Source organism: Grampus griseus (genome assembly GCF_964374135.1).
Source record: "Grampus griseus genome assembly, chromosome: 15".
Taxonomy (NCBI): domain Eukaryota; kingdom Metazoa; phylum Chordata; class Mammalia; order Artiodactyla; family Delphinidae; genus Grampus; species Grampus griseus.
The window spans coordinates 8,955,488-8,981,459 of record NC_139009.1 but is presented as its reverse complement, the minus strand read 5'-3'; the positions used below and the strand labels follow the sequence as shown (position 1 = coordinate 8,981,459).

General features: G+C 49.1%; 1 protein-coding gene across 1 annotated transcript; it reads right to left on the bottom strand.

Moving 5' to 3' along the window:
• Positions 1–593: 593 nt before the first annotated feature.
• On the bottom strand, positions 594–25,719 carry TRIB2 (tribbles pseudokinase 2). Its single transcript, XM_082672858.1, has 3 exons — positions 24,983–25,719; positions 19,833–20,125; positions 594–3,017 (listed from the first exon to the last, which is right to left on the bottom strand). The coding sequence occupies exons 1-3, from the start codon at positions 25,250–25,252 to the stop codon at positions 2,549–2,551; spliced, it is 1,032 nt and encodes a 343-aa protein (XP_082528984.1). The 5' UTR covers positions 25,253–25,719; the 3' UTR covers positions 594–2,548.
• Between the last annotated feature and the right edge of the window lie 253 nt (positions 25,720–25,972).

Here is a 25,972-nt window from a genome sequence, read left to right as displayed (position 1 = left end):
ACTGCTGACAGAGCCCACCTAGCTCTGATACTCCCTGGATCTCTGACTGAGAGAAGGGATGCTGGGCGGACATTTGTTTCTGGGAGCTGGGTGGTCTCCACCTTGGAGATTTCCTGTCAGGTTTGCAGCAGATGCTTTCTCTGGGGAATCATGTGGGATACTGCACTGAGTCCCAGGTAAGCCTTGCTACTCCAGAGCTATCATTACACTCGCCCTGAGAAACTCTGGGCTTTAAAATCTTAGAAAGAGTAACCAGCTTGGGATTCAATGGCCATGGGTTCATTCTTCACTCACCTAAAGGTGGTTTCACATCAGGCAAGTTATACAACTTTCTGGGCTGATTTCCTAATCTGTAATAGGAACATAATTTACACCTCTGAAAGTGTGAATTCAGTGAGATATTACATCTAATTTGGCCAGCATATGCCCAAACACGACAGAAAGGTAGTTTTGCTTTGTATAAATAATAATAGTGGTTCCCTCATAAAAAAGTGGCAACCTAAGAGAACAGATGAGTTCCTGGCTGTTGTGAGGTGGTCTCAAACCCCAAATAGCGGAAAATCATCATTTGCCAGACCCCAGGGGTTTAGTTAAATACGCACAAGTTTATTGATTGAAGAGATTAGGACAAAAACATGAAACCAAATACAGGACAAAGCACCAGAGGCCATAGATTCCCACCATGCATGTCACCAATCTTTCCTCCTACAGGGGACTTAAAAAATAAGGGAGAGGGAAGAAAAATAGGTCCTTCTTGACTCAGCCCCATCTTCAGAATGTAAAAAACCCTCTCTCCTTTTCATCTTCCATTACCAAAATAGAATCAAGAGCAAATCCATGGCCTCCTTGTCTCCCAACAATGAACGGATAAGCCGCCCTCCTGGGAACGTGAGGCCGGGATCCTGCTAAGTAGGAATAAAGCATCCAAGGTCTGAACATACATGCCACGTACTATAATGAAGCACAGATTCAAGTAACATTTACATACTAGAGTCCACGTGTCACCTACCCAAAAACATGACCATTTCACAAAACGTATACAGGCAGTAAAATCCAAATAACTGAGGTACTGGAAACACAAATATTGATGCCAGAAGAGTTCTGTATCATACAGCAATAGAAAAGCCATAAAAAAAAATTTTGCCACTCGAAATCAAATAAAGCTAGCTAGAAAAGCCAAATAAAAGGTTATTTCAGGGACAGAAATACTCAGAGAAAAAAATATATATAAATGTTAACTACAGCATGTAACATGTTACCCAAGTTAACCCGTAATTGAAGTACTGGCTTAATACATCACAATGTGACATTTTCCTTAATAAATAGAAGAGTTCTTGAAAATACAAAGGTACGTATGGGGATAGAGAGCTTGTTTTATTTATATCATCCCAGCTTTCAGCTTATTTTCCTTCCCGCTTGTCTCGACTGAGGTTTTTTTGTCCTAACCAGAGGGGCTTCCAAGCCAAAAAAGATCATACTCCGTAAAGAAAACTCAATAGCTGCCCTGTATTTTATACGTGTGGGACAACCTGCTTCGTTTCACGAGTTGCCAATAAAACAAAGACAAAATATTTCGTTGAGATCAGAGTGTTACAAAAGCTTCAGACTCCGAGAGCATCCAGGATCTCACACTAACACTATCGTCTCAGGAAAGAGGCATGCCTGTAACGCAGCCCTCATCGTTCACCAAAAAAAAAAAAAAAAGGAGTTGAATTTCTCTTTTCCTTTCGTCTTCCTTTCTTTTTTCTTTCTTTAAACTATGATAGCCGTAATGCATCTGGAAGTTTGACTTCTAATAGCTTCCTGCCATAAACCAATGGACACAAAACAGAATAGTGGGTTAAAGGAGAGATTTTTTTTTCCCACTTCAGGGAGCCAAAGTATTAACATGTCATTTCCTGATCAGGATAGTCAATGTTTATTTAGAAGAAATGAGTTGAAGAACGCAATTAAATGACACAAAATGGATTTTTATTTTCTTTTAGTTTTAGCACCCAGGTTTCATGTCAGTCTGTGTGCACCGAATTTTTTTTAAACGAACCCCGTGAATTATCAGATAGGTGGTTGGCTTGTTTAAAAATGAAAAAAAAAAAAAACCAAAAAAAAAACCCTTGGCCAATGGTACCTTCCCTGAATCATGACAAGAAGTTAAATGCTAACAGTGCGATGCCAAGATGTATGTTTGAGGCAGAGAGTTTTGATTCTATCAGGATCTGCAATTATTTTGGAACAAAATGGAAAGTGGGGTAGGCGGAAGCAGCCTAACTGACAGGGGTAGTCTCCGGGGGGGCTCCATTAGGCAAGAGAAGCTCCAGGGGGCTCCCGCCCATCCGACAGGACCCCGGAGGCCGCCCCCATCCCGCATCTCTGGTCCCCATGCTACATGTTCAGTCAGCTCCTTGACGGTTTTCCTTCTTTGAACCAAGAAGCCTGTGAGTGTCAGTGTCTTTCTTGCTACCAAACCAGGCGATACGTGTTCCCTGGAAGAAGTCCTCTCCACTGCCCTCTCTTGCTCCTGGTACCTGCTAAGTCACTGTGGGGCGTGAGCTCAGTTAAAGAAAGGGTCCAAGTTCTCTTCCATGTTGACATCCGGCACCAGCTGATCAGACACTTCCTTAGCACCATATCCTGAATTCCAGACACTAAAATCTGTAGAAAACCAAGGATGGTCCAGAATTTCCTGCGAGGTCAGCCGCTCTGAGGGCTCCCGCCGCAGGATGCTTCGGATGAGGCACTTGGCCTTGGGCGACAGAGTCTCTGGAATGTTGAACTGGCCACGCCGGATCTTGCTGAAGAGGGAACTGGGCTCAATGTCATGGAAAGGGTACCGCCCAACCAACATGGTGTAGAGCATCACCCCCAGGCTCCACACATCAGCTGCTTTGCCCGAGTAGCTGCCATTGGTGTTCAAGATCTCTGGGCTGACGTACGCTGGACAGCCGTGCTTGTCGGAGAGGGAGTCGTCATCTCCCCGCAGAATGTAGGCATCTTCCAGGCTTTCCAGCTTGACCCGAGTCCTGCAAGAAAGGAAGGAAAACGTGAGCTCTTAAGGGTGCTCTGAGACCCACGAATCCCATCATTACATCTCATGTTTCCGATGACCATTCATTCACTGGCCCAGCCAAACGTTACCTACTGAGCACCTTCTACGTGCCAGACCCTATTCCAGGGCTGGGGACCCAGGAGGCAAAGACTCTGCATGAAACTTATGATCTACCGGGGGACTGCAACCTTCAGCAAGTAAACAAACCAAAAACAGCACTATTATCGCCCCATCTTAGTGACGAGGAAGAAAAAGATTAAGTCATACTCTCAAAGTCACACCTGGGTCATGATGGGGAGACACAAGATTTGAACTCAGATCCAACCAGCTGGGAAGCTCACAGAAGCTCTGTCCACAGCTTCTGGCAAACTTGTGGCGAACACGATGCAACATAGGAGCAGGACTTTTCACTCAACGGCATTTTGGCTTCACAACAGCCCTTTACTCGGACGTAAAGGATTTTATTACTCCATTTTACAGAAAAGAACATGGAAGCTCAGAGAGTCTGAGTAACTTGCCCAGAGCCTTCTAGTTGGGAAATAAGAGAAAACTTGACCTCACATATTCCTAAGTCAACCTGAATGCTCCTTCCACTGCACCAAGCTGCCTCTCTTAGGACACAGGCAGAGCCAGGGAACATTCAATCAGGAGTGCATCCCATTACCTAGTCCTTCCAAAGCCAACATCCTCATCTTCTTTCCAAGATTTCCTGTTGAAGTTGCCTCCTGTCCTGCCCATCACACTCCTAGGATCTGGTCCTTGACTTGGTACATATGTGACTCAGGTTAACTAGATAGTCCACTTGCGCCAGCACATATGTGATTCTGTCTCACATGGGTACATGGGTGCGTGTGTGAATCTTTCCCCCACCAGTTAAGGACCACTGAGCTTGCTGATGGATGCAGGACTCTCCTGGGTACGATGGGGAAGAACGGAGGTGGAGAAAGCCTGCATTAAACTCTGAGTCCCTGGAACCGACCTCTCACCTTTATGCAGAAGGACTTGATATCATCACCAAGTACAAAATAAGTATGTGTTCAGTGCCCCCAAGCTCCTAGCCTAGCATCCCTTCCTTAGCCCAGGGGCCTCCCAAGAATTCCTGTGTCCCTGCCCTGCTGTTCTCTGAGTGGAAAGTTAGGCATTATTAACCTTTCAGTGCTTAAAACTGACACCCTCCTCTCACTCTCCTGGCCAGAACACCTCCACTGCCAAGTCCCTGTAAACTCAGTTAATCCCATTCCCTCACACTGATGATGGTCTGCCACGAAGGGGACATGGGACGGGGAAAAGGGGCTAGAGTTAGGGGTTGGGACCGCATGGATAGTGCCAACGAGGTCCTACAAGGTCAGTATCATTCCTATCAGTTGGTTCCTTCAACTCAAAAGGGCCCATCAAAGCATCTACCCTGCTGCCCTGAGGTGTCAGGAGGCTCAGATGAGCCGAGAATAGGAAACTGCTCGGAGAAAGCACAATATGGCTTTATTCCCAAATCAGAGCCCGTGACTCAGGTCCATCCACTGCTACTTCTCTTTCTTTCTCCAACTGCAGGTCTTAGCCTTTCCAGGCAGTCACCACAGCTCCCCTAAGAGCCACTGAAGGCAGGCGAGGCTCAAGTTATTCCAAGGAGAACTGCTCGGAGCTCTCTAGAGCAAAAGGTCTGATGAAACCCTGGGCTGACTCTAAGATCCTATATTTGGATTACAGGAGTTTCCAAGACCAAAGGGTGACTACTTCCCGGTCCTAATTTCCATCAATGAGCAAGAAATAGTTGTGGTCACTGGAAAAGGTGCTGGGCTAGGAGGTAGGAGAGCAGATTCCAGGCCATACTACGTCTCTTATCTGCTGTGTGGCTGTGGGTGAGTCATTAAACCTCTCTGTTCTCAGCCTTAAAGCAGAGTACCGAACAAGGCAGTCTTCTTTTTTTTTTTAATTTTATTTTTTTTATTGTGGTACAATATACATAAGATACAATTTACCATTTTAACCATTTTTAAGTGTACCGTTCAGTAGCATTAAGTACATGCACACAGTTGTGCAACCATCTGGACAAGACAGTCTTAAAGTCTCTGCCAGTTTTAACATTCTGGGCTTCTGTCATATATAGCAACACATCTTCTTTATCTGCTCACCCATATTCTATTATAATCTGGAGTGCACATGCCCTTCTCCTCCCCCTTTAGTGATGATCTGTAAAAATAGGAAGGGTCTAGATGTGCTAATCTGGAATTGAGCGGATTAGAAACAAATCTCTTCTTCCTTTTCCTTTTTCTAATCTAAGGTGGCAGGTGGAGCTGACTCACACCAGCCTCACCAGATGTTCAGAAATTGGAGGTGAGTCAGTGAAACCCACAGGGCAGAGGGGAAGGGCCGCAAACCACAGGCCGCAGTGGGTTCTCTCTGCAGCTTCCCCGCCCCCCCTCACCAGCAGCAGCTCCTGCCCAGCTTTGGGACCAGCCAGGCTCCCTCACCTCCAGGTTCACCGTGTTGGCAGCAGAGCAGCTATGGGAAGAATTATTGCAGGGCAAATAACAATAATAAGCCGTCGCATCTGTGTGACGAGGGGCTATCGTCCGGTGGAATGAGACTTGGAACCAGAAGGTTCGTGTTTGGAGCCAGGTGTGTCCGCCGAAACCCTCCGCCGCTGTCTCAGCTCGTCCAAGCGGGGACGACCATCTTCACCCACACGCCCCCCACCCCCTTCCAGACCCTGCACCGGTCCTCACATACGCCGACCAAGCCCAGTCCTTCCTGGGGCCTCTGCACACGGTCCTCCCCACCCCACCCAGGCTCCTGCCCGGAATGCTCTTCTTCCAGATAGATGCACCGCTCAGTGTTTTCAGGTCTCTGGTCAAATAAATGCACTTGATTAAAGAGACCTTGCCTGACCCTTCTATACAAAGTAGCGCCCCATCCCAGAATCCCGCATCCCGTCATCACCGCCGGGAATACTACGCACTTACACGTCCACGGTTCTGCACTGATACTCTGTATTGTGATGCCAGTGGTCGCTTCAGGGTCCTCACCTCATTCCCCACCTCCAGGGGCTCCCGGGCAGGTGGCTAAGGTCACTTTGAACGTGGAGAAAACCACCTGTGTTCCCTGCGGTATCTCCGGCCCCTAGACTAGTAGCCGGCACACAGTAGACACTCAATCCCTCGATTGAAGAGTAAAAGGGACAGTCACGCTGCTGAGCCCCGGGAGCGCCCGGGAGTTCACCTTGAAAGGAACAACGGCCCCTGCTCCGGGTTAAGGAGTTACACCTTCCCAGGACTAAGTGGAGGCCAGGTGAAGGTTCTACGGGGGGCGGGCTTTGTAAATTACAACACCTCAGGTGCCTGGCAGGGTGAGGGCAGGAGGGAGATGTGGCGTCTAGGACCTTTCAGGGGACGGGCTTCCCCACCTAAAGCTCTTCGCTGTAAGCCGATTCTAAAGCCCTTTTTACATCCTTATCTCCTTCCGGGTCACACCCCTAGATTCCGACTTTCTCCTTCACCCCGTTAACCCCACCCCCTCCCTCCCATGGGCAGCAGGGACCCCACTTTCATCCTCACCGCTCTTCCGGAACCCCCCTCCAGATCATGGACAAGGGCCTTCGAAAACGGTTAGGGTCTCCCTCTTGTCAATTAACCCCCTCCCCGAGATCACCTCTCTCCTCCCCAAACTCAAGACGAGGACTCAGGAGCTATGCAAATACCTAAGGATTCTGAGGGCGGTAAAAAAATTAATTAATCAAAAAGCACTCCATGCGCCGCTGACCTCCACTGCCCCTAAGCTGATCCGTCGGCCCCTGCCTCCTCCTCCCTTCAGAGGCCGAGCCTCCGGCTGGGAGCATCCGGATCTGTGGTCACACGGCGTTCGGTGCGGCCGGTAGCGACACAGCCACACAGAAGCCAGGCCAGTTCCAAGTCTTGAGGTCAGAGGCCCGGGTTCAAATGCTGCCTCTGACAATTAATAAGTGCCAGATATCAAACACCGTCTCTGCATTTAAGCATGAGGAGGTATCTGCATATATTTTCTTTTTTAAGATGTATAAAATCAACTTCCAAGGCAAGAATTATTATTCCTTTACGGGGACACCGAGTCTAATAGAGAGGATAGGTCAGCTCATTTGTGGGGAAGACTAGTTAGCGGCTGAGCGCTCGCCTTTCTCCGGGCGGGGAACGGATGCCAGACCCGCGCCGCCGCAGCTCCGGGCGGAGGAACGCAACTCAGGCTGGCCGGGCTGCAAAGCCGCCCCCTCACGAGGCACAGCACGCATGCGCCCCAGGGTCAGGGAGCCGGCTTCTTCTGCGCAGGCGTGCAGACGTCCCCCCGGGGTGGGCTGAGAGAAGCCTAGAAAAGGACGGGGAGGAAATGCGGCGCCCCAGGCATGCTTCTGACCTTGCCTCTCTGGGAACATCCTGAATTTGTTTACATCACTCCCAGGCAAGGGTCGAGGCAAAAAGCCTGGATTACGTCTTTAAACAAGGACCTTCCGGGGTGCCCATAGGTCGCGGGCCCGAGCCCGGCTGGAGTTCCAGTTCCGGTCCCCACAGATGTGCCACACAACTGCAGGGCCCTTCAGAAGGTCTCTGGGGCTCAGCTTACCCCCGGGGATGGTGGGGGGGGCTCGCCCTCTCCTCTCAGGAGTGTTGCAGGGAGTGCCCGGCGGAGCGCCCGCGCCCGCCAGAGTGGGAGGAAATGAATGAACAGTCTTCCAGCTTCTGAGGGCTCCTGATCAGTCTGGGGATTAGGAATTTCCAGGCAGAGAAATCGATTTTCATAAAAATCAACGGGAGCATCAGATGGCCCTAGTCATTCAAATAAACTAGTCACGGGAGACACAGACAGGACGAGTCACACCCATCATCTCGGTTTTTGTGAAGATTAAATGAAACAATGCAAGTACAGCATCTATCAAGGAGCGTAGCATAGTAAGTCGGCAAAAAGTGGTGGAAACTAACTAACCTTCTTATTACGATAAGGAACCTACCTTCAGCCCCAAAGCCTAGAGGGGAAGACAGATGTACGAGCCTCAGGAAGATTGAAATGGACATAAATTCTGTGCCCCGGTACCTTCCTGGGCCATTTGCACTTGGTTTTTTTTTTTTTTTTCCCCTTGCTTAGAATGTTCTTCCCCCAAATATGTGCCCAGCTCACTCCTGCTCACATTATTCAGTACTGACTAAGGTAATCAGGATGGGCTGCATGGAGGTGATGAGACCAGAGATGGTACGTGAAGAATAGAGACTCCTGAAAGTGACAAGGGAGGATGGTGGAGATTTGTGTGGCCAAAGAGCTGTAAATGACAGTGGTTATCTCCTGCAGCTTCTTGGAGGAGAGAGCCCTGAGCCCTGAGCCATGGCAGGGTTGATTTGGCCTGCAAGCTGCATCCCTGCGTGCATTCTGCAACCTGTCCCTGGCACAGGCGGGGAACAGCCTGCTCTGCTTTCAACCTCTGAACGAACAAGGCTTACACGGGGGCCGCCTGTGTCCCAGGTGCAGGCCCAGCCCAGTGCCAGGCCTCCTGTTCTCGGATCCCGAGCCAGGTGCGGAAGCCAGAACCAGCAGGATGCAGTTCCACTCCCCACCCGCACAGAGCATGCGCACCCGCCTTGAAAGCCCCGACCTGACGTCCTGCCCACTCTCAGCAGAGGCTTGAGTGGCTCCCTGTGGGGCACGGAATCGACCTCAGCCTCAGTTTCCCTTCTGTAAAATGAGAACCAATGGTACATGGCCTGAAAAGAGCTCTTCTAGCCTCAGATTTCCCGATTTTACCTTTCCTTTAACTCTGAAGCTATAGGGACTGCAACCCTTCCTCTATACCATCCTGATATTGATATAATAATTGTAGTAACAACAACAGGAAACCACGAATTAAACATCTATAAAATGCTGGGATTTTTTTCAGTCTACATTATCTTATTTCTCATGACAAAACTGAAAGGCAAATATTATATGTGCCACTTCCTAAAAAATAAGGAAAGTGAGGCACAGAGAATGAAATGTTTTAGGTCATACATAGAGTAGCTGAAAAAACTGAGCTCTAATCCACGTCAGGAGGATTCTAATGCCAGTGTCCTCTCCAAAAGACACGCTGGCACCAACATCACAGATTTCCTTGGTGTCCAAGACAGAGAAACTTCTTAAGGGAGACCCTGGGTTTATGGAGACAAATATGGCCCCGGGTTTATTCAGCACCAGAGCACCTACAAAACCATCACATACATGATCTAAGTGCTATAGTTTATGAGGGGGATGGTGGTAGCTGGACCTGCCCGTTTACTAGATGAAGAAACTGGGGTACAGAAAGCAGATGTGACTTGTCCAAGGCCACCTGGAAAGTGAGTGACAGAGCCTGGATTTCCATGTTCAGTGCTTCTATCCAAAATAGAAAAAAGGTATACACGCAAGCAAATCATCCTTTGCTTTTAAACCTCAAAACCCACCCTGGGCTCTCAGCAGGAAGAGATCAGGACAGGGTCAGCCAGGGAGGGGCCAGGCTGGGAGTTCAGCCAGACCAAGTGGGCTTGGCCTGGGCAGGAAGTCCGGAAGTCACTGAAGGCCGTTCCGTGGGGTGGGTCCAAGCAGGCAAAGGGTCGAGGGAGAAAGGTCAGCCGCAGTCCGCCACAGCCGCTAGTGCAAAGCCACCCTTGGCTGCCGGTCCAGTTGTCAAGCAAGGGTCCCAGCTGGGGCTACTGCTGGGGGGACTCAAGGAAGACCTCTGAGCACCATGGGCTGCATTTTGCTAGCCTGGCAGCCACCACTGGGACTCCCCAGGTCGCTAAACTGCCCAATAAATCACTACTCCCTTGAGCCTCTGTTTCTTGTGTGTATAGATCTTTCCAGCAGTCACCTCTGAGAGCCACCGATGCGCCAGCTCCCGGAGATTCAGTGAACAGACCTAGCACTTAGATCAAGCTGCTCACAAATTAGCAAGAGAGCAGCAGGTAAGCCAGTAAGGGAACCACTCGGGGGTGGGGGTGGGGGGGAGAAGTCTAAGGGGAGGGGGACCTAGGGAGGGCTGGTAAGTTCTAGAAGGCAGTATATCCTCTGACTGCCCTACGACACCACCCCACAATCTGGGACGTGGTGGTTCCCGCACCGCTTTGATTCAGAGAAATCTGCAGCTTGGAAAGATGAAGTCACTTGCTGGGAAACAGCACAGTTGGGAGGAGAAACCCAAGCGGACTCAAGCACCCAGGTGTTTCCACGGCACCGGCCGCCCAGCCAGGATGTAAAAGCCTGTGTAACTGGCGTGCAGATGCACGTTCGCGTCCGACTCATCAGGGCCGTGGTGGGATTGGGGAAGCCATACCCCGCCCCCGCCCCCCATGCAGCCTGCCTGCCGTCGTCATAGGAACAGCCAGGACGTCCAAGGGAGGAGACGCAGCTCAGACTCCTCATGATACTCCATCCAGCGCTCGCTCCCCTGCATTGAGACCTGGGTCCCCGAGGCTCCCCCGACCCCAGATCAGTCGACTGAGCCTCTCAGGAAAGCTTCCCAGGCAATCATCCCTGCTCCACGCTGGACAGCGCTGCCCCAAGGGGCCACCAGCCCAGTTTCTTCCAAGAGGCAGGCACATCCTGAGGTGCTGTTTCGGATGATTTGGGGCCCAGAACATTCCTATCCATGCCCCACTGGTGGGGTGAGGGCAGGGCTCAGGCCAGTCCCTTCAGGCCCGCCACCCCCAGCAGCGCTGTGAGTGGCTGGTCCACACACTGGGCCGGACGGGGATGCTTCCCTGGGCAGGGTCCTAAACTGGGGCTTCCCCAGGTGGCCTGAGCAGAGATGGAACAAGTTCAGGGAGTCAGAAAACCGGGTTCTGCTCTTGGTCGTGTCACTAACACGTTATAGGACTTTGGGGAAGGACCTTCCCCTCCTGATTTCTTTAGCTGCAAAGATAAAAGGGCTGGATTTAAATCCCCCTCTCCCCCCCCCCCCCCGCCCCACTGCCTGAGTCCTGGTTCAGCATCCTGAAGGGGATACCCATCCAGTCCATCCTCCACACACGCTTCTGGAATCACAACGTGACCCCGCCCAGCCCTGACTAGAAAACAACTTCAATGGCTCCTCCTTAATTTCAGATCAAGTTCAAGGTCCCAGGCATGAAGCCAAGGCCCTAGACCTCTTCAGCCTCATCTCTGCCCCCACCCCGCCCCAGAGTACCCTTCCCCAGCAGTCCCTCCCCACCTACTCCTGGCACTTTCGGGACCCCTCCCCTTCCCTCCTCCATCACTCGGAACAGCCCTGTGAAGAAGCCCATCTCCTCCCTGACATAATCCTTCTCTACACCCCACTCCATTGTTGGAATATCCTCTTCCTGCTCGCAGACAGCTCTCTAACGCACACCCTTCCTCTCTGACATGGTGTTAAAAATAACCATTGCACTGTGTCTTCCATTAGGGGAGGACTCTGGTATTGAGTCTTGTATCCCCAATACCTAGCACAGCAAGTAGCGCATAACAGGTGCTTCATAAACGTTTGCAAGATAGTGTGATTCTCGTGTCTGTGAGATGCCCCCAGCTCTAACCTGCTGTCTAGAGCTCAGGGCATCTTGGCATGACTGCTCAAGAACTGCAATGTCTAGAATCCAAAGAAATTTCCAATAGACTGGATTCTGTGCATGGTTTAGAGAAATTCCCACGAGGGCTGGATAAAGGACGTTTAAAATGCGTTTCCATCCACTGTCTTCCTCCAGCAGTATATTTAGGGGATTTTTTCTTATAATATTTATGCCTCCAGGGTATATGGGGCTATTCATCCCCCCATTGAGTCAAATGTCATACATTCACCGGCACTTATAATGCTAAGTCCTGTGCTAGGCATGAGGGTCCAAATAATAAATGGACCACAGCTTATAGTTCTGCAGAGGAAACCAAACCCACTCCGCAAAGTGGAACAACAGGACGTATTAGGACTGCCCGTGGGATTAGTTAACTGGTGGCCGAGTCTATGTCTGCCAAGACTGCTCAGAGAAGACCGAGTCCTGAGCTTTACTTCGACTCCAGCCGGCCAGGTCCTCGTGCTGTTCACTTGTCGCCTAATTGCATACGAAAATTCCTTCTACGGGTTGAGCACAAGGGTGTATTTTACGTGGCATCTATTTCTGCAGCTAACGTGGCATTTGAGGACCTAACCTTGGGAGCCAGGTCTCCTGGGTACAACCCCCAGTTCTGTGCTGACTGGCTGTATGACCCTGAGCCTCAATTTCCTCATCTGTAAAATGGTGATAACCATAGCAGAACTCACTTATTGGGTTTAAATGGCTTCACTTAAATATAGTAATTAATTCAGATGAAATTCATTTAAGTGTTGTAGTTAGAACAGGGCCTGGTACATGGTGGACCCTAGATATTATTTCACTAACATGTAAGTCCCGTGAGAGCGGGCCTTCTGTCTCATTCGGCATTGCAGTATCTCCAGCACCTAGAATAGTGCCAGGCACATACCACGTGCTCCATAAATATCTGTTGAACAAATAAATGAATCTACAGGTTGCTAGGGTATGAGGCTCACAGCCATAGAGGATGACGGACAGCAGTCACGACAGGTATCTTTTTTCTTTTTTAATTTAGTGCTGTTTTTATTAATCTCAAGTATTAGCTTAAACTTCAGTGTAACAGATTTGGGATTGAATTCTTGACAGGTACCTTTTTAAGTCCCTGCAGTGCACCAGGCTCTGTGCTGGATACCCTAAGTTTATCATCTCCAACCCATGTCAGAGAAGGCAGGCCAAGGTCAAATGGTCAAGTGCAGGAATCAAAAATCTCACTGCTGTGCCCTCTGCTCCATTTGCCTGAGGGGTCCCAGTCGAGCCCATGAGCTAATTTATTAAGCCCCAATAGCAAAGAGCCCAGCCAGAAATCCTACTGGGATTTCCACTATTTAGTGTATTTCTAAGCACAGAACCTTGAGGAAGCCCTCCCCTCTAACTGTGACCTGAAGCCCTTCTTAAATAAAATGACACCCACCGCAGACATGGATAATGGTATCTTAGATAAATGTCACTTTTGCATAAATCATTAAATCAAAATGGGAATGATTTGTTACTTGATGTGGAGCTCTGTAAACAGTTCTCTTGAAAAACGGTGTCTACGTGGGAGATCCTAAGTTTTAGTCATTCTGGGCTCCCATCTGGGCCATGACCGAGACGACCATTAGATCAATACATTCCCTGCCCCCCTCACTCTGTCATTAGAATCCAATCTGAGCGGCTCCTACTCAGTAAAAGGCATTTTCAGTCATTCAGTGCCCACCACGTGCGCATGAGACAGCCTCTGACCCCGAGGAGCTCCCAGGCCAGCAGGAGATGAGGACAGTCTGGAGATGCCCACAGACAATAACAGAGACACGCTATGACGGAGGCAAGTGTGGGTGCTACCGGAGGGTGTCACCGACACATCCTGAGAAGAAGGATCTGGGGAGAGGAGCTTTCCCTAAGGATGGGCCCCGTGTACATCAAAGTGGTCAACATGAAGAAGAGAATTCCAGGAGTTCTGGCTCCTTCAAAGCAAAAAGGCAAGGTGTTTCCCTAAAATCCAGTGAGCCTACAACTTAACGTAAATCACTATTAATGACAGAAAGCAGAGTCTGGTCTCCAGGGATCCAGTGCCTGCGCTCTGTACTTTGTTAGATACTGAGCCCCAAGAGAGGTGAGAAAAACCTGGAAGATCTAAAGGGAGGACTCCTATAGATACTAACACCTGGGAAAGAGAGCACTGACCTCGGTCGGTGTGGGAGGGAAGAGGCCTTCACCCCGCAGGGAGGTGCAGGTCCTCTGGCGCCTGGGCAGAGGGCTTTTGTTCTACCGAAAACCCCAGGCCGCTGGGTTCCTCCGAAGAGTCCCCTGTGGCAGACACAGCACTGATCGGCTTCCACAAAGCAGAGGAAATGAGACCCGTGACGTCAAGAGATAATGATCTCCAAACCAAAGAAGAAACATGTACAGAAGCCGTCTTCTCCTTCACAAGGGGTATTTCTGGGCAAAGAAATGTCAACACTGAACTGTGGTTGGGGGCAGGGAGCTGGGGTTAGGGGTGGCAAGGGAGAGGAGAAATCCAGCTGGCAAACGGGGACTGCTGTAGGCACAAGCCCTGCCCCTGGCGCTTTCTTCAGGTGGCCCCGCTGCAGCCCCAGGATACACCAGCTTAAAGGGCTCTTTACGTCCTGAGTCAGCAGACTGGCCCCGTGTCACCCAGAGGGCCAGACAGCACGTGCAGAAGAGGCCAAGGACAGCAGCGGGATCTCGTGCTGACGGCCAGCTGCGCACCCAGCATCAGGTTCACTGCCGTTAATTCACTTAATTTCAGGAGCAAAGTCCTCTCGTTATGACGAGGCAACGGGGCAGAAGAGGTGAAGTAACTTGTCAAAGTTAAGTTGATGAGTAAGTGCAAGAGGAGAGATTGGAATCCAGACAGCAACTCACTTTCCACGGGCATAACTGGCCTTGTCCCTTAGAGGCTGGGATTGAACCATGGGCCTCAAGAAGCAGACTGACCAAGCAGACCCCTCTAATCCCAGAGCAGGGCGAGAGGGGCTGGAGGACGCAGGCACACCCTCTGGGAATTTGAGCACTGCTCTCCCTCAGGTTCAGGGCCCCAACCAACAGGGGGCCCCTCCTATGCACACAGACCATCTCAGATTTTACGACAGGAACTGGGGATGCAAAGGGTGTGTCCAGGGCGAGTTCAACCAAGATAGGGGTTTAACTTCCTCAAAACACAAACAAAATGACTGAGGCTCTGCCCTGCAGAAGCATCTCGGCAGGGAGGAGAGGCAGCAGCGCGGGGGCAGAAGCACAGTGGCCGGTCCAGGCCTGTTGGGGCAGGATCCCTCACTCCCTGCCTGTGTTTCTGTCCACCTTGCCTTTGGTACATCGCGTCAACCTTCTAGCCCTTCTGAGCATCAGGTTCCACACCACATGTACTTGACCTGTCAGGCGCCCTCATAATACGGATCCAGTGATTATAATTAAAGAAAAGAAAGAGGAGGAAGTGGCTTAAATCTGAACCCTTCCATCACAAGGGCTCCACCTTCATGGAAATGGTTACTGCATTCTCCATTCTCTGGGAACTGCTCCCCCGTAACGGTACCATTTTATCAATGACTCTAGGAGCAGCTGTTGATTAGTAAGTGCCTGCCCTGCCCTGTGAGTCACAGAATCATCTCACTGAACTCTCACAACCACCCTACAGAGATGCAATTATTATTTCTGCTTTGAGGAAAGAAAGTGCAGCTCAGAAGCATGAAATGACTTAATCAGGTAGCTAATAAGTGGTAGAGCCAGAATTTGAATCTAGCTCAAATAAAACAATAAATAAAATAAAAATAAACAAATAAAACAGGAGCAGAAGAATCTGAGGTGCTGCTGATTCAACACAGAAGCAGAAGGCACCCTAGCATCAGGGTTAATAGAACATTGGGTGTCATTTGTATATGATGTCTGCAAAGCCACTTGTGGGAAACTGGACTTGCGGTGATGACAGTGCCATTAAGAATGTTCCCATGGATGGCCATGGACTCAAGAGTTACAGATGGTCCAGAATGGAAAATCTGTGCATAAGAAGTCAGCCCGGAGGCAGGTCTCTTTCTGAACCACGTGGGGCACAGTCAATATCACTACGTAATGCTTTCACCTTCTATCACTTTCAAGATCATCAAGGAACAAGAAGCACATCCTTGAGAGAAGACAGATGCAAAAGAGGGGCTTCCCTGGTGGCGCAGTGGTTAAGAATCCGCCTGCCAATGCAGGGGACATGGGTTCGAGCCCTGGTCCAGGAAGATCCCACATGCCGTGGAGCAACTAAGCCTGTGCGCCACAACTACTGAGCCTGAGCCTGAGCCTGAGCTCTAGAGCCCTTGAGCCACAACTACTGAGCCTGCAAGCCACAACTACTGAGCCCGCGTGCCACACTGCTGAAGCCTGTGTGCCTAGAGCCTGTGCTCTGCACCAAGAGAAGCCACAGCAATGAGAAGCCCGCGCACCGCAACGAAGAGTAGCCTCCGCTCACCGCAACTAGAGAAAGCCCGCATGCAGCAACGAAGACCCAACGCAGCCAAAAATAAATTAATTAATTAAAAAAAATAGAGTGCAAAAGAAGTGTCTGGTGATTTGAAGTTTAATAAAGCAGTGCTTCCTAAGTCTCTTCTATGACCCGCCCCCCCATCATAGGACCAATGCATTAAGGATCAGAGAACAGACACAGACGCCGTCGCCTAACTTTTCAAAAGCTTTCAAATTCAACCCATTGTTTCTAACGCTTCGTTGCTGTCGAGAGAGGAAGAAGCTTTAGTCCTATTGAAATACCTATGGATTAGGTCCTATTGATTAGGACCAAAAGTGAAGGCTGCCAGCAGCATGGCCCCCAAGTCCTGTTCTTCTCAGGAAATACAAGCAAGGTTGCCACACAGCCACCGTGCAGACCAACAAAGAGACTCTACCATGAAACTCGGTGGCCCCTGGGAACTAGAATATGCTGAGTGACAAAACCCATCTCACAGTCCCAAGTCGAGAGGTTAAAAACCAAACAAGATGAAAGAAGGCCACTAAGCATTATTCATCTTTTACGAAAAGTTGATGTTTGGGTGAAAATTAAAAAGGTCCTGTCAGCTACTGATGAAAACATTTAGAATGTCCTTGAAAAGGAAACAGCAACCTTCTCGGAGCTGCCCGGACAGAGATACATGTCGTGTTCAGCACAGCAAGTTCGTTGGTACCTCAGCATGGTTCGGGGCGGAAAAAGAGCTCTGGAAGGAAATGATAGGATTTCTAGGCTAGCTCCATCATCGGACTGGTTGTGAGACCTTGAGCAAGGTCACCTAGCTCCTGTGTGGCCCAGGTGCCTCGCCTGTGGCATGGGGAGTTCTCCTTCCCCCCGATGGTCCTTCGGGAGGCCGGGCTGCTCGGGCTCAGGTGCTCAGACATGCTGCAAACAGATGAAGACCAGCTTCCTGCCTGTCACTTGGGTTGTCTTTTTCAGAAGGAAAATGCTCTTTGGAGTTAAAAAGGATTGAGCTTTGACACGCCTGCTCCAGTGGTGTCCTGGTTTCACATTCACATGAGATGCCTCTTTCTAGTTCTTTCTAGAAAGGGTCTGCTCTTCTGCATAAGTCAAACATAACTCCAGACTGAGCATCAGAGCCCCACAGTTCTCGTGTTGGAAGCGTCTTACGCGTGGGTATTTCTTCTCCAGCCCCTGCGACATCAAAGACTCTGGCTTTGCCACAGTGCACTGATCAGCAGTCTTACACGTCTTCCTGTAAAGGACAAGCAGGCCTGGGGGAGAATCCCTGCACCAGCAAATGTGAGATCGGACTCAGCCCTTATCTGCTTCCAGACGGCGGTGGGCTCTGGGGTGAGCACCCTCACCTCTGGGGCTCTGCTTCTTGGTGGCAAAACAAAAGGGCTGAAGCATGGAACCTCTAGCGTCTGCTTCTGCTCCCATGTCCTGTGACCTGGGAACATCCAGCCTACTCTGACTCACTTCACAAATCTGTGTCTACCACGGCTGTGCTAAGCCTGGATGGGTCACCCACCCCATGTCCTTGCTGATGCCTGAAATTCCTCTCTAAAGAGACAAAATCAAAGATGATGTTTAAAAATGCAGATCCCCACGAGAGAGAGCATTGATTGTCCTGACTCCTGGTGGCGGCCAAATGAATTTCTTGAGAGCTGACTTAACAGAGGTAATATGTCCTTATTTCTGCTCTTTCATGTCTGTAACTTTGAGACTTCGCCATGCTACACTTCGGAGCCCTCATCTACCCAATGGACATGCTAATACTCACCTCTCCAACTTGCAGAGAGAATTAAGTGTGTTAAATGATAACCTTATGGTAGGAGCTTATAGAGGTCACCAAATATTACCTCTTATTTTTGTAGTTAGAGTTATTAGATCTTCAAGGATGGTGAAACACTGAAGGACAAAGAGGATACCTCTCTGTCAGTATTCTGCTGGGGTCAGATGTATATATCTTTCCATATGAGAATATTCAAAGCAGCACATGCCTGAGTGTTGGAACTCGGGAAGACCTTAGAGCCAGTAGAACTGAGCCAGGACACTAAAAGGATAAGGAACTTGAGGCCAAGGGGAAGGGACCAATATAAGGTCACAGAGTGGAGTAAAGGCAAAAACAGGATAAGAACCTGGGTCTCCAGGCTCCAAGGGCAGACACACCTGAGCTGAAAGAAAGGTAACCATCGCCCCACACTCTAGATTTTCAAATAGCGCCCCCGACCTTCTTTAGTTTGTTAATAAAGGTAAATGCCATCCACTGTCAGAGACCGGGATATTGGCCACCACGGATTCCTATGATACTCATTTATGGGTAAAAATATGGAACAATAATCAACTTCTGTGGGTCCAGGAAATCCAGGGGCTCTCTGCACTTTGTATATACTCAGCTGGATTATAAAAGTTCATGAAATTATTCCATTTGGGTTAAGTAACCACAGGCCCTTTGACCTGTGCTAATCCCCAAATGCTTCCCAGACATTTACTGCCCGATTAGCTCAAACCATGAAGATGGAAAAACCAAAGCACACACCACGTGGCCTCTCTCATTTGGATGCCATGAGACTTCTACAAGCAGTCGTCTAAATACACCACAGGCCACTGGGATCGATGGCCAACTAAATGGAAGATGGAAAGGTCTGATAGTAAATCTATTCCAGACGGATAAAAGGTGGCCCCGAAATGTCCACTGAGTGAAAGAATGAATGATGTGCACTAGCCTTGTATTCAGATGGTCCTTAATAGCTTTGTGACAATGGAACCTTCACTTCACTAAACACTTTGCTAACGGGAGCTGAGGATGCCCAAGGCAGTCCGGAGAATTCCATGACATCATGTATGCAGAGCCCCTGGAACAATCCTTGGAATAGTCAGCAATGGACATAAATCAGCTGCTTCCACTCCTCTAAAAAAGCACATTATTAAAAAGAAAAAAAGGAACTTGAAAGAGTTTTTACAATCAAAGTCAGCTGGAGGAGAAAGCAGGTCCCCAGTGGGATCTGCTAAATAGAATGTAATGAGTTAATGGAAGAACCATGAATGAAGCCCAGATGCCTAGCATCCTGTCCGGTCGACTCCTAAAATAACCGAGACTTTCACATTGCCAGGCATGTGCACAGGCAGGTTCCTCACCTGCAACATCGGTCCTTCCCACATTGCCTACAACACATTCATCTTTCAAGTCTTGGCTCCAAAATCACCTCTCCTATAAAAACTTTCTTGACTCTCCAATTCCTAGTCAGAACTGACATCCCAGCCCTCAGTTCCCACCTGACCCAGTACATAAGTGTATGTAGGGTCTGTAACATTTCCTTTATAGGTCATTGACTAGCTAATGAAACTTGATAGTCACGGTACTGAGACTTGTAATTCATACTGAGGAACAGACTTAGGAAATATCTGTTGAATGAGTGACGAATGAATGACAAACAACTGATCCCAGGCGTGGAGCTTTCCGAAGGCGAGCTTTTCAAAATCTTGCCTTATTCACACTGAAAATGCCACACAGGCTGGCAGCCACCTTCAGAGTTCAAGACACCAAGACAAAAATAACTACTGGGTCACGGAATAATCTGGCACTTGTGAGCATCTGATAACATCTCTTAGAGGAGCGGCTATTTGCTTTCTAAGGGCACTTCAAACACTGCGACACCCACCTCCCTTTGTCTTTCCACGCTCCCTCCTCCTCTCCTGGACGGCAGGCAGCAAAACACAACAGCAAAACACAACGTCCACTCCAACCTCTCTAAGCAGCCTGCTACAGTACACGGGCCTGGACAGGAACGAGACTCACCTTTCTTCGTCCTTAAAGATAAATTTCCGCAGCTTGAGGTCCCGCAGCACCAGCCCGCCATCGTGGCAGTGGGCCACCGCTGAGGCGATCTGGTAGAACAGCCTGGCCGCTTCCTCCTCCTTCAGCTTCTTGCAGGTGCGAACGAAGGAATGCATGTCCCCATAGCTGCGCTCAAAGAACACATAAGCTTTCGTCTCCCCCAGGATGATTTCGGTGATTTGGTTGATGTTGCTGTGGGCAGACAGGCAAAAGCAGGGGGCCAGGGACTCCTGGTAGCAGCTGATATCAAACACCTAGGGCAGGATGAACAAGACCAAGAGTCAGAGTACAACCAAATCCTGTACAACCGAGTCACAGAATGTGGATGCCTCCCAGAAACGTGGGCCAAACTTGGACCCAGACCACACTGGCCTTGCCTCCTACCAGCTGTGTGGCATTGAATAGCTCGCTTGACCTCTCTGAGCCTCTGAGTCCTCGTGTGCAAAAGGGCAAGTGATTGACTCACCGTGTCAGGAGGATTATAGGAGAAAACGAAGGTCAGAATGCTCAGCCAGATGTAATACAATACACAAGTTGCGTATCACAAGTTGTGTATGGTATTACACAAACTGTATATACAATGACACAAAACGAATCACAAATAAGTTTATGATTTTTTTCTCTCTATCCTAATCCCCTGTGTTTATAGAAAAATTAAGGCAAAATCTGAAAGTGACCCATCACAAGCTGCACAGATAACACCTTATTTACCTTAAAAAAAAAAAGTACACCAACACTACACAGCTACAGCAACTGTAGACAACATGTTTTGTGCTGCATAATTGGGTTGTATAGCAGTATACAACATAACAGCAATTAATAGGTTAAATGCGTAAACTGAAGGTTACCTAATTCAATACCTTCATTTCGCAGATGTGGAAACTGAGGCTCAGATAACAAGTCAAATCAAGCCCCCAGTGGCAGAGCCAGGAAAGGACACAGTCCTTCTTATTAAGAAAGCAGACACGCTCCTTTCTCTCTTCCCTCCACAGATATCTAGCTCAATGAATCAGTTATGCAATGATTTTCTATGAATCAGAATAAGCCTGTGAAATGCCACCTCATTGTGGGGTTATTTAGAAAGAAAATCCATCCTCAGTACCTTTTGGAGACAGATCTAAGAGGAATTAACACCACCGAGATTTTTCTGAGGTTACAAGAAAACGCCTTCATTCATTTCAAGAGCTCCACTAAATCAGGGATACAAATCTCTGGGTTTGGAATGTGGCTTTCCTACCCGCCTGGGAATGTGAGTATGATGAGTCTATCTGGTGCAGCAGAAGTGAGGTGCAGGCTCGACGGTTCCTTGCTGGGAAGCATGGGAGGCCAGGATTGCTCTTACAATACACTGAATGTTATCGGTTCACCATCGCTTAGCTTCTTAAATTTCTTTCTCATTAGTTAGAACATACTCTCCTTGATCATCACTTTGCAGTGTGTGTGGGAAACGCTGGCCTAGAATAAATCAAATCTGAGAATCTAATCCTGGCTTGGCCACCAATAACCCGCACGAGGGGATAAAGCCCTCAGAATCACTGGGCCTCCCTCCTCTTCAGAAACTGAAGACATTGATTTAGAACATGGTTGACCTTTTTTGGGTCCAGATCCCACCTGAGAATCTGATAAAAGCTCTGTCCCCTCTTAGCTGACAATGACCACTCAAAAGCATGTATAATACTGGATTTGTCTTAAGGGGATTCACGGGCTTTCCAAAACCCAGCCAGGGACACAGGCTGCTCCTTAAGAATCCATGAGTTAAGTCTCTCTTAGCTGCAAAAAACAAACCCCAAAAATCTGTGAGTCAAACCGGCCTCCTAAGAACCTCGGGAGGGCTGGTGCGAACCCCGGCGAGGAAGCAAAGTAACGTTGTGAATGAACCATAATAAGGCATCTCAGGAAAGTGGCACAGCTGCTGCCACTATAACCTAGAATTTAAGAATGAATACTTCAGTGTCCCCAGAGACCACAAATCACACCCTGATACTGTCAAATGATGACCTGCGAGCGGTGACCTCAGAGGTCCGTTCAATTAGGAATCTGAAATGCTTGAGTCAACTTTAACACCCAGACTGCAGGCAGCAGAAACCCAGGAAAGCCTCAAAAATCTCCCAGAGAGCAATAAAGGCTTTGCAGTGGCTAATGTAAACACTGTGTTATATAAGGAGGATGCTGGGATCTGAAGAGCCAGGCTTCAGGCTGTGTCGCCAGTACTCATGGAGTTATGATTATTTATAACGTACTTCCTGCTTCGAGCTGCATTTTTAAAAAATAAAAGGAGTTTTTTTTTTTTTTTTTTTTTTGCTCAGTACCTTTAGTCTATTATCCTGTCCTGCTGCTGAAAAACTGGAGGGACATTAAAATTAAAAAAAAAAAATCAAACAATTCATGGCAGCTTCAAAATGCAGCCATACCCTTTGTAGAAGAGACTAAATTAAATTCCAAGATGGTGGACAGAGTATGAAAAATAAAGCAAGTACTTATGTTTTCCCAAATGGGTAGGAACCAAACTTTTATTAGTAGCTATAACAGGCATTTATGGGCTTGGATTGGTATTTAAACCATCACCTTCAAGTGTAAAATCAAGCCATAAGCCTGGTTGCCAGCTTCTTTTAAATGTTTAATTTGGAGCCTTCGTTATATAATGTGACAGTTCAGATAAGGCAGAGATTAGGCCATCATTCACAGCCTTTGCAAAAAAAAAAAGTGCCCATTTTGTCAAGATAGTAATTATGTCAGTCTGCACAGTAGCTACAAGCATTTCCATGAAAACAGTAAGCTAAGAACCCCCTAAAGTCCCCTTCCTTCATCTGCCTAGCTTAAAGTAGGCACAGGGAGACAATAAACAGGCATGATTATTTTGGTTAAATGACCCTCCAGTCTCTCTCTCCCAAATTATGTCCTACGGAATTCTACAGAGTTGTCTGTAAGTGGCATTTTACATTGGATCTGTTTTTGCAAAGACTTTTTCTCTTGGGTCAACACAGAGCTAGGAGACACGAACTCTATATTCTAAGATGTCAAAAGGAACTGGAATTCAGTGTGTAGATTTCACTGAGCCTTGCAGTAAGTCCACGGTGCCTACGTGAGGGTAGTTCATAGAAGCAGCCTTATAAAACCACTTGGAGCTTCCTAGGTTATGTACAACTGTGCTTGCATAAGAAGTCACCCACATCACCTCTGGTAAAAAGGCAGGCAAACAGAAGCTGCTGTGTCTTAAAGGGATGACCTCTGTCAAGCAGAACAATGATACTGCACTTAAATCCACTTGCAGCCGCATGGTAATTGGTGAGGGGCTGATTCAATCTTTGCAAGAACTGAACCAGCCGATTAAGTACAGTTTCAGGCCAGAGAGCAAGTCTACGAATGACACTATAAGGTCAGCCCAAAGTGAAATATGTCTTGAAAAATCTGAAGGGAGAAAGAAACAGCAGGAGCCAGAGTCACCTCTGCCTTTAAACAAAGAAATAGCGGGCAAGATGCTTCTGCAGAATTTGGCGGCAGAGTCCCTTGACGTAAACGCGTCTCCAGCCTTTGAAAAATATTAAAATGCTCTACCGAAGTTTAGCAAAAGGAGTGAAAACACTCACTGCTGGGTGACTGTGCATATTTCATATGAGAGTGGCAGCTCTGTGGAATTCATTCATTTCAAAGGATGACTACCCCATTGTACAACGTTGTAGGTCTTCTGAGAATTCAATCCAGCTCTGAATAGCCTACTGAATTTTGGTTAACTGGGAATAGCTGCTCTGAGTCTCAATAGCTTGGAGAAGGTGCAAAATACCAAATGCTCAGTACAAGCAGAGAGAAATATTTAAAGAGTCTCTGATTTTCCCCAGCGGTCTGAACTGAGCAATTGCAAAACAGACTGGAGACCCTTCACAAAACCCATGTTTCACAATGAAATACTCCAGTCCCCTATGAAAGAAAGCAAGTCCACAAAGCAGCCTGTGGTTGATGGTAGAAGTGTGATGCATTATTTGCAGCACAGCTGTGCCGAGTGCCCATTTCAAAGACATCAGGGGTCCCCACTCCTTACTACCTCCCTCCCCCCAAAAAACAACAGTGAGCAAATCTAAAATTAAGCAACAGTGAATTCTTGATCTATGTCCAATTCCTGGGTAGCCTGCTCTACCGTCTTCATTTTTTGTTTGTTTTTTTTGCAACTAGTCTCCTGCTCATCCCCTTGTCTGGAGCCCTGTGGGCGCACACAAAGACACACAGACACACTCAACACAGACGCCAACCAGTTCAGGGTCAAAGACGAAAAGGAAAGGAAAGTGCCCATCTCTGCATTAGCACTGTGAATCCCCGAGGCTCCAAATGCTGGCCTCTAAACCATACAGGCAACGGTGTGTGCTGAGGGGTGGAGTAGCAGGGTCGAGGGGGCTCCGGCTCGGAGAGCTGGAGACGAGAAGGAACGGAGACAAGAGGAAAAGACCCAAAGGATTCACAATTTCCTGCACCCAAAGGTGCGCTGGCGGCTTTGATTTCCACCCGCAACCCTCCTTTCAAGGCTCCTGGCAGAAGCAAGCTCTTTGTGAACTCCTTCCCCGCGCTGGGCCCCTGGGCTCAGCCAGAGGGGACACCTTTGTGTGTCTCTTTGAAGGGGCACCTACGGAACAAAGGTTCAACACCTGCACGCTGCTGAGAACAATGGCTGCGAAAGGAACCAAGTCATCAGCGCCTTAAAATTAGTGGGGGATTCCCTCCTCGGTGTTGGAAAGGGGAGGGGGCTGGACCCAGGGAGCAATCCCCGGGCAGCGGGACCCGGCGTCGCGCGGAGGAGCTCCACGAGCCCTTGGGAGCACGCGTGGCCGTGGCCCCCGCGCAGTCCCGCCGCCCTCCCCGCCGCGGGCTCTCCCCAAAACGCCCCCGCCGCAGCCCGCCGCATTGCCCGCAACACTCTAAAAACTTCGCAACTAGTCGAACAGGAACAAATAAATACATAACCCCATTTAACGAGACCACGGGTAATTATCCCGCGAATCTCCCTCCCCCCCCCCGGACTGCAGGGCTCGGCAACCTTCCGCCCCCTCCGGCCCCCTCCAAAAGGCCGGGGGGATCTTCTTAAAAGACAAAAAAAAAGCAAAAGCAAACCCCGGGCTCTTTACCTTGCACACCAGCTCCTCTCCACTGTGCAGATGCACGGCACGAAAAACGTGGTCTCCCTCCAGAGGTTCCAACAATAAGTATTTCCCGATGCAAGAAACGCAATGCGACAAGTTCGGAGTCTCAGGCGGGCTCGGGGAGCCAAGGTTCGGGCTGAAACTCTGGCTGGGTTCGGCGGACCTTATAGACGACAACTCTTCGAAATCCTGGGTTTTGTTCCGCGATCTCCCATATCTTGCTATTGTGATGGGGGTAGACCTGTGTATGTTCATGAGTGTGGGGATCGCACTCGACAAACAAAAAAACCCGCTGGAGAGACGAGTCGCTGGCGAGTGCGTCTGCAGGCGCCTCGGTGCCACGGATTTTAAAAGGGAACGAGAGGGGAGGGGACGGGAAGGGGGCTACGTGGAGAAAGAGTTAGAAGCCCCCAAATGGGCGCCGCCGGGCACCTTGTCTGCTCCGAGCCCGGCTCCCGGGGGTCCTCGGTCGGCAGCAACTCGGGTCCTTTTGTTACCCCAAAGCCGCCAGCGATTTGCAGAATCTTCGCACTTTTAGTTTCTCTCTCTCTTTCTCTTCTTCCAGCGTGGATCTAGACGAGTAACCAGGTTGCTAAGGTGGGGAGCTGCAGCGCCGGGTCTCCCGAAGCGATCCCCACGCAGGCTTCCGAACCGCAGACGGGGCGGAGGAGCCCGGCTGTAGTTTGTGCAATCTTCGGGGAGCGCACGGCCGCTGCTTGGTCTCAGCGCGTTAGAAACCAAACAAAAAGAAAAAGGAAATAAGCACGGGTACCGGCTCGCGCCGCACCGCAGACAGAATCCGCGCTGCACCCCCTTTTTTGGTGGAAAGGGTGGGGGGCGTGGAAGGGGGGGTGCCGGAGAGGGTAGTTACCTACGTTTTAACTGTAGATGGCGTCTGAGGCTTTTCCAAGACCGCAAGAGCTCTCCAGAATTTAAACAAACAGACAAAAAAATAGCAAGGGAGCATTTAACTTA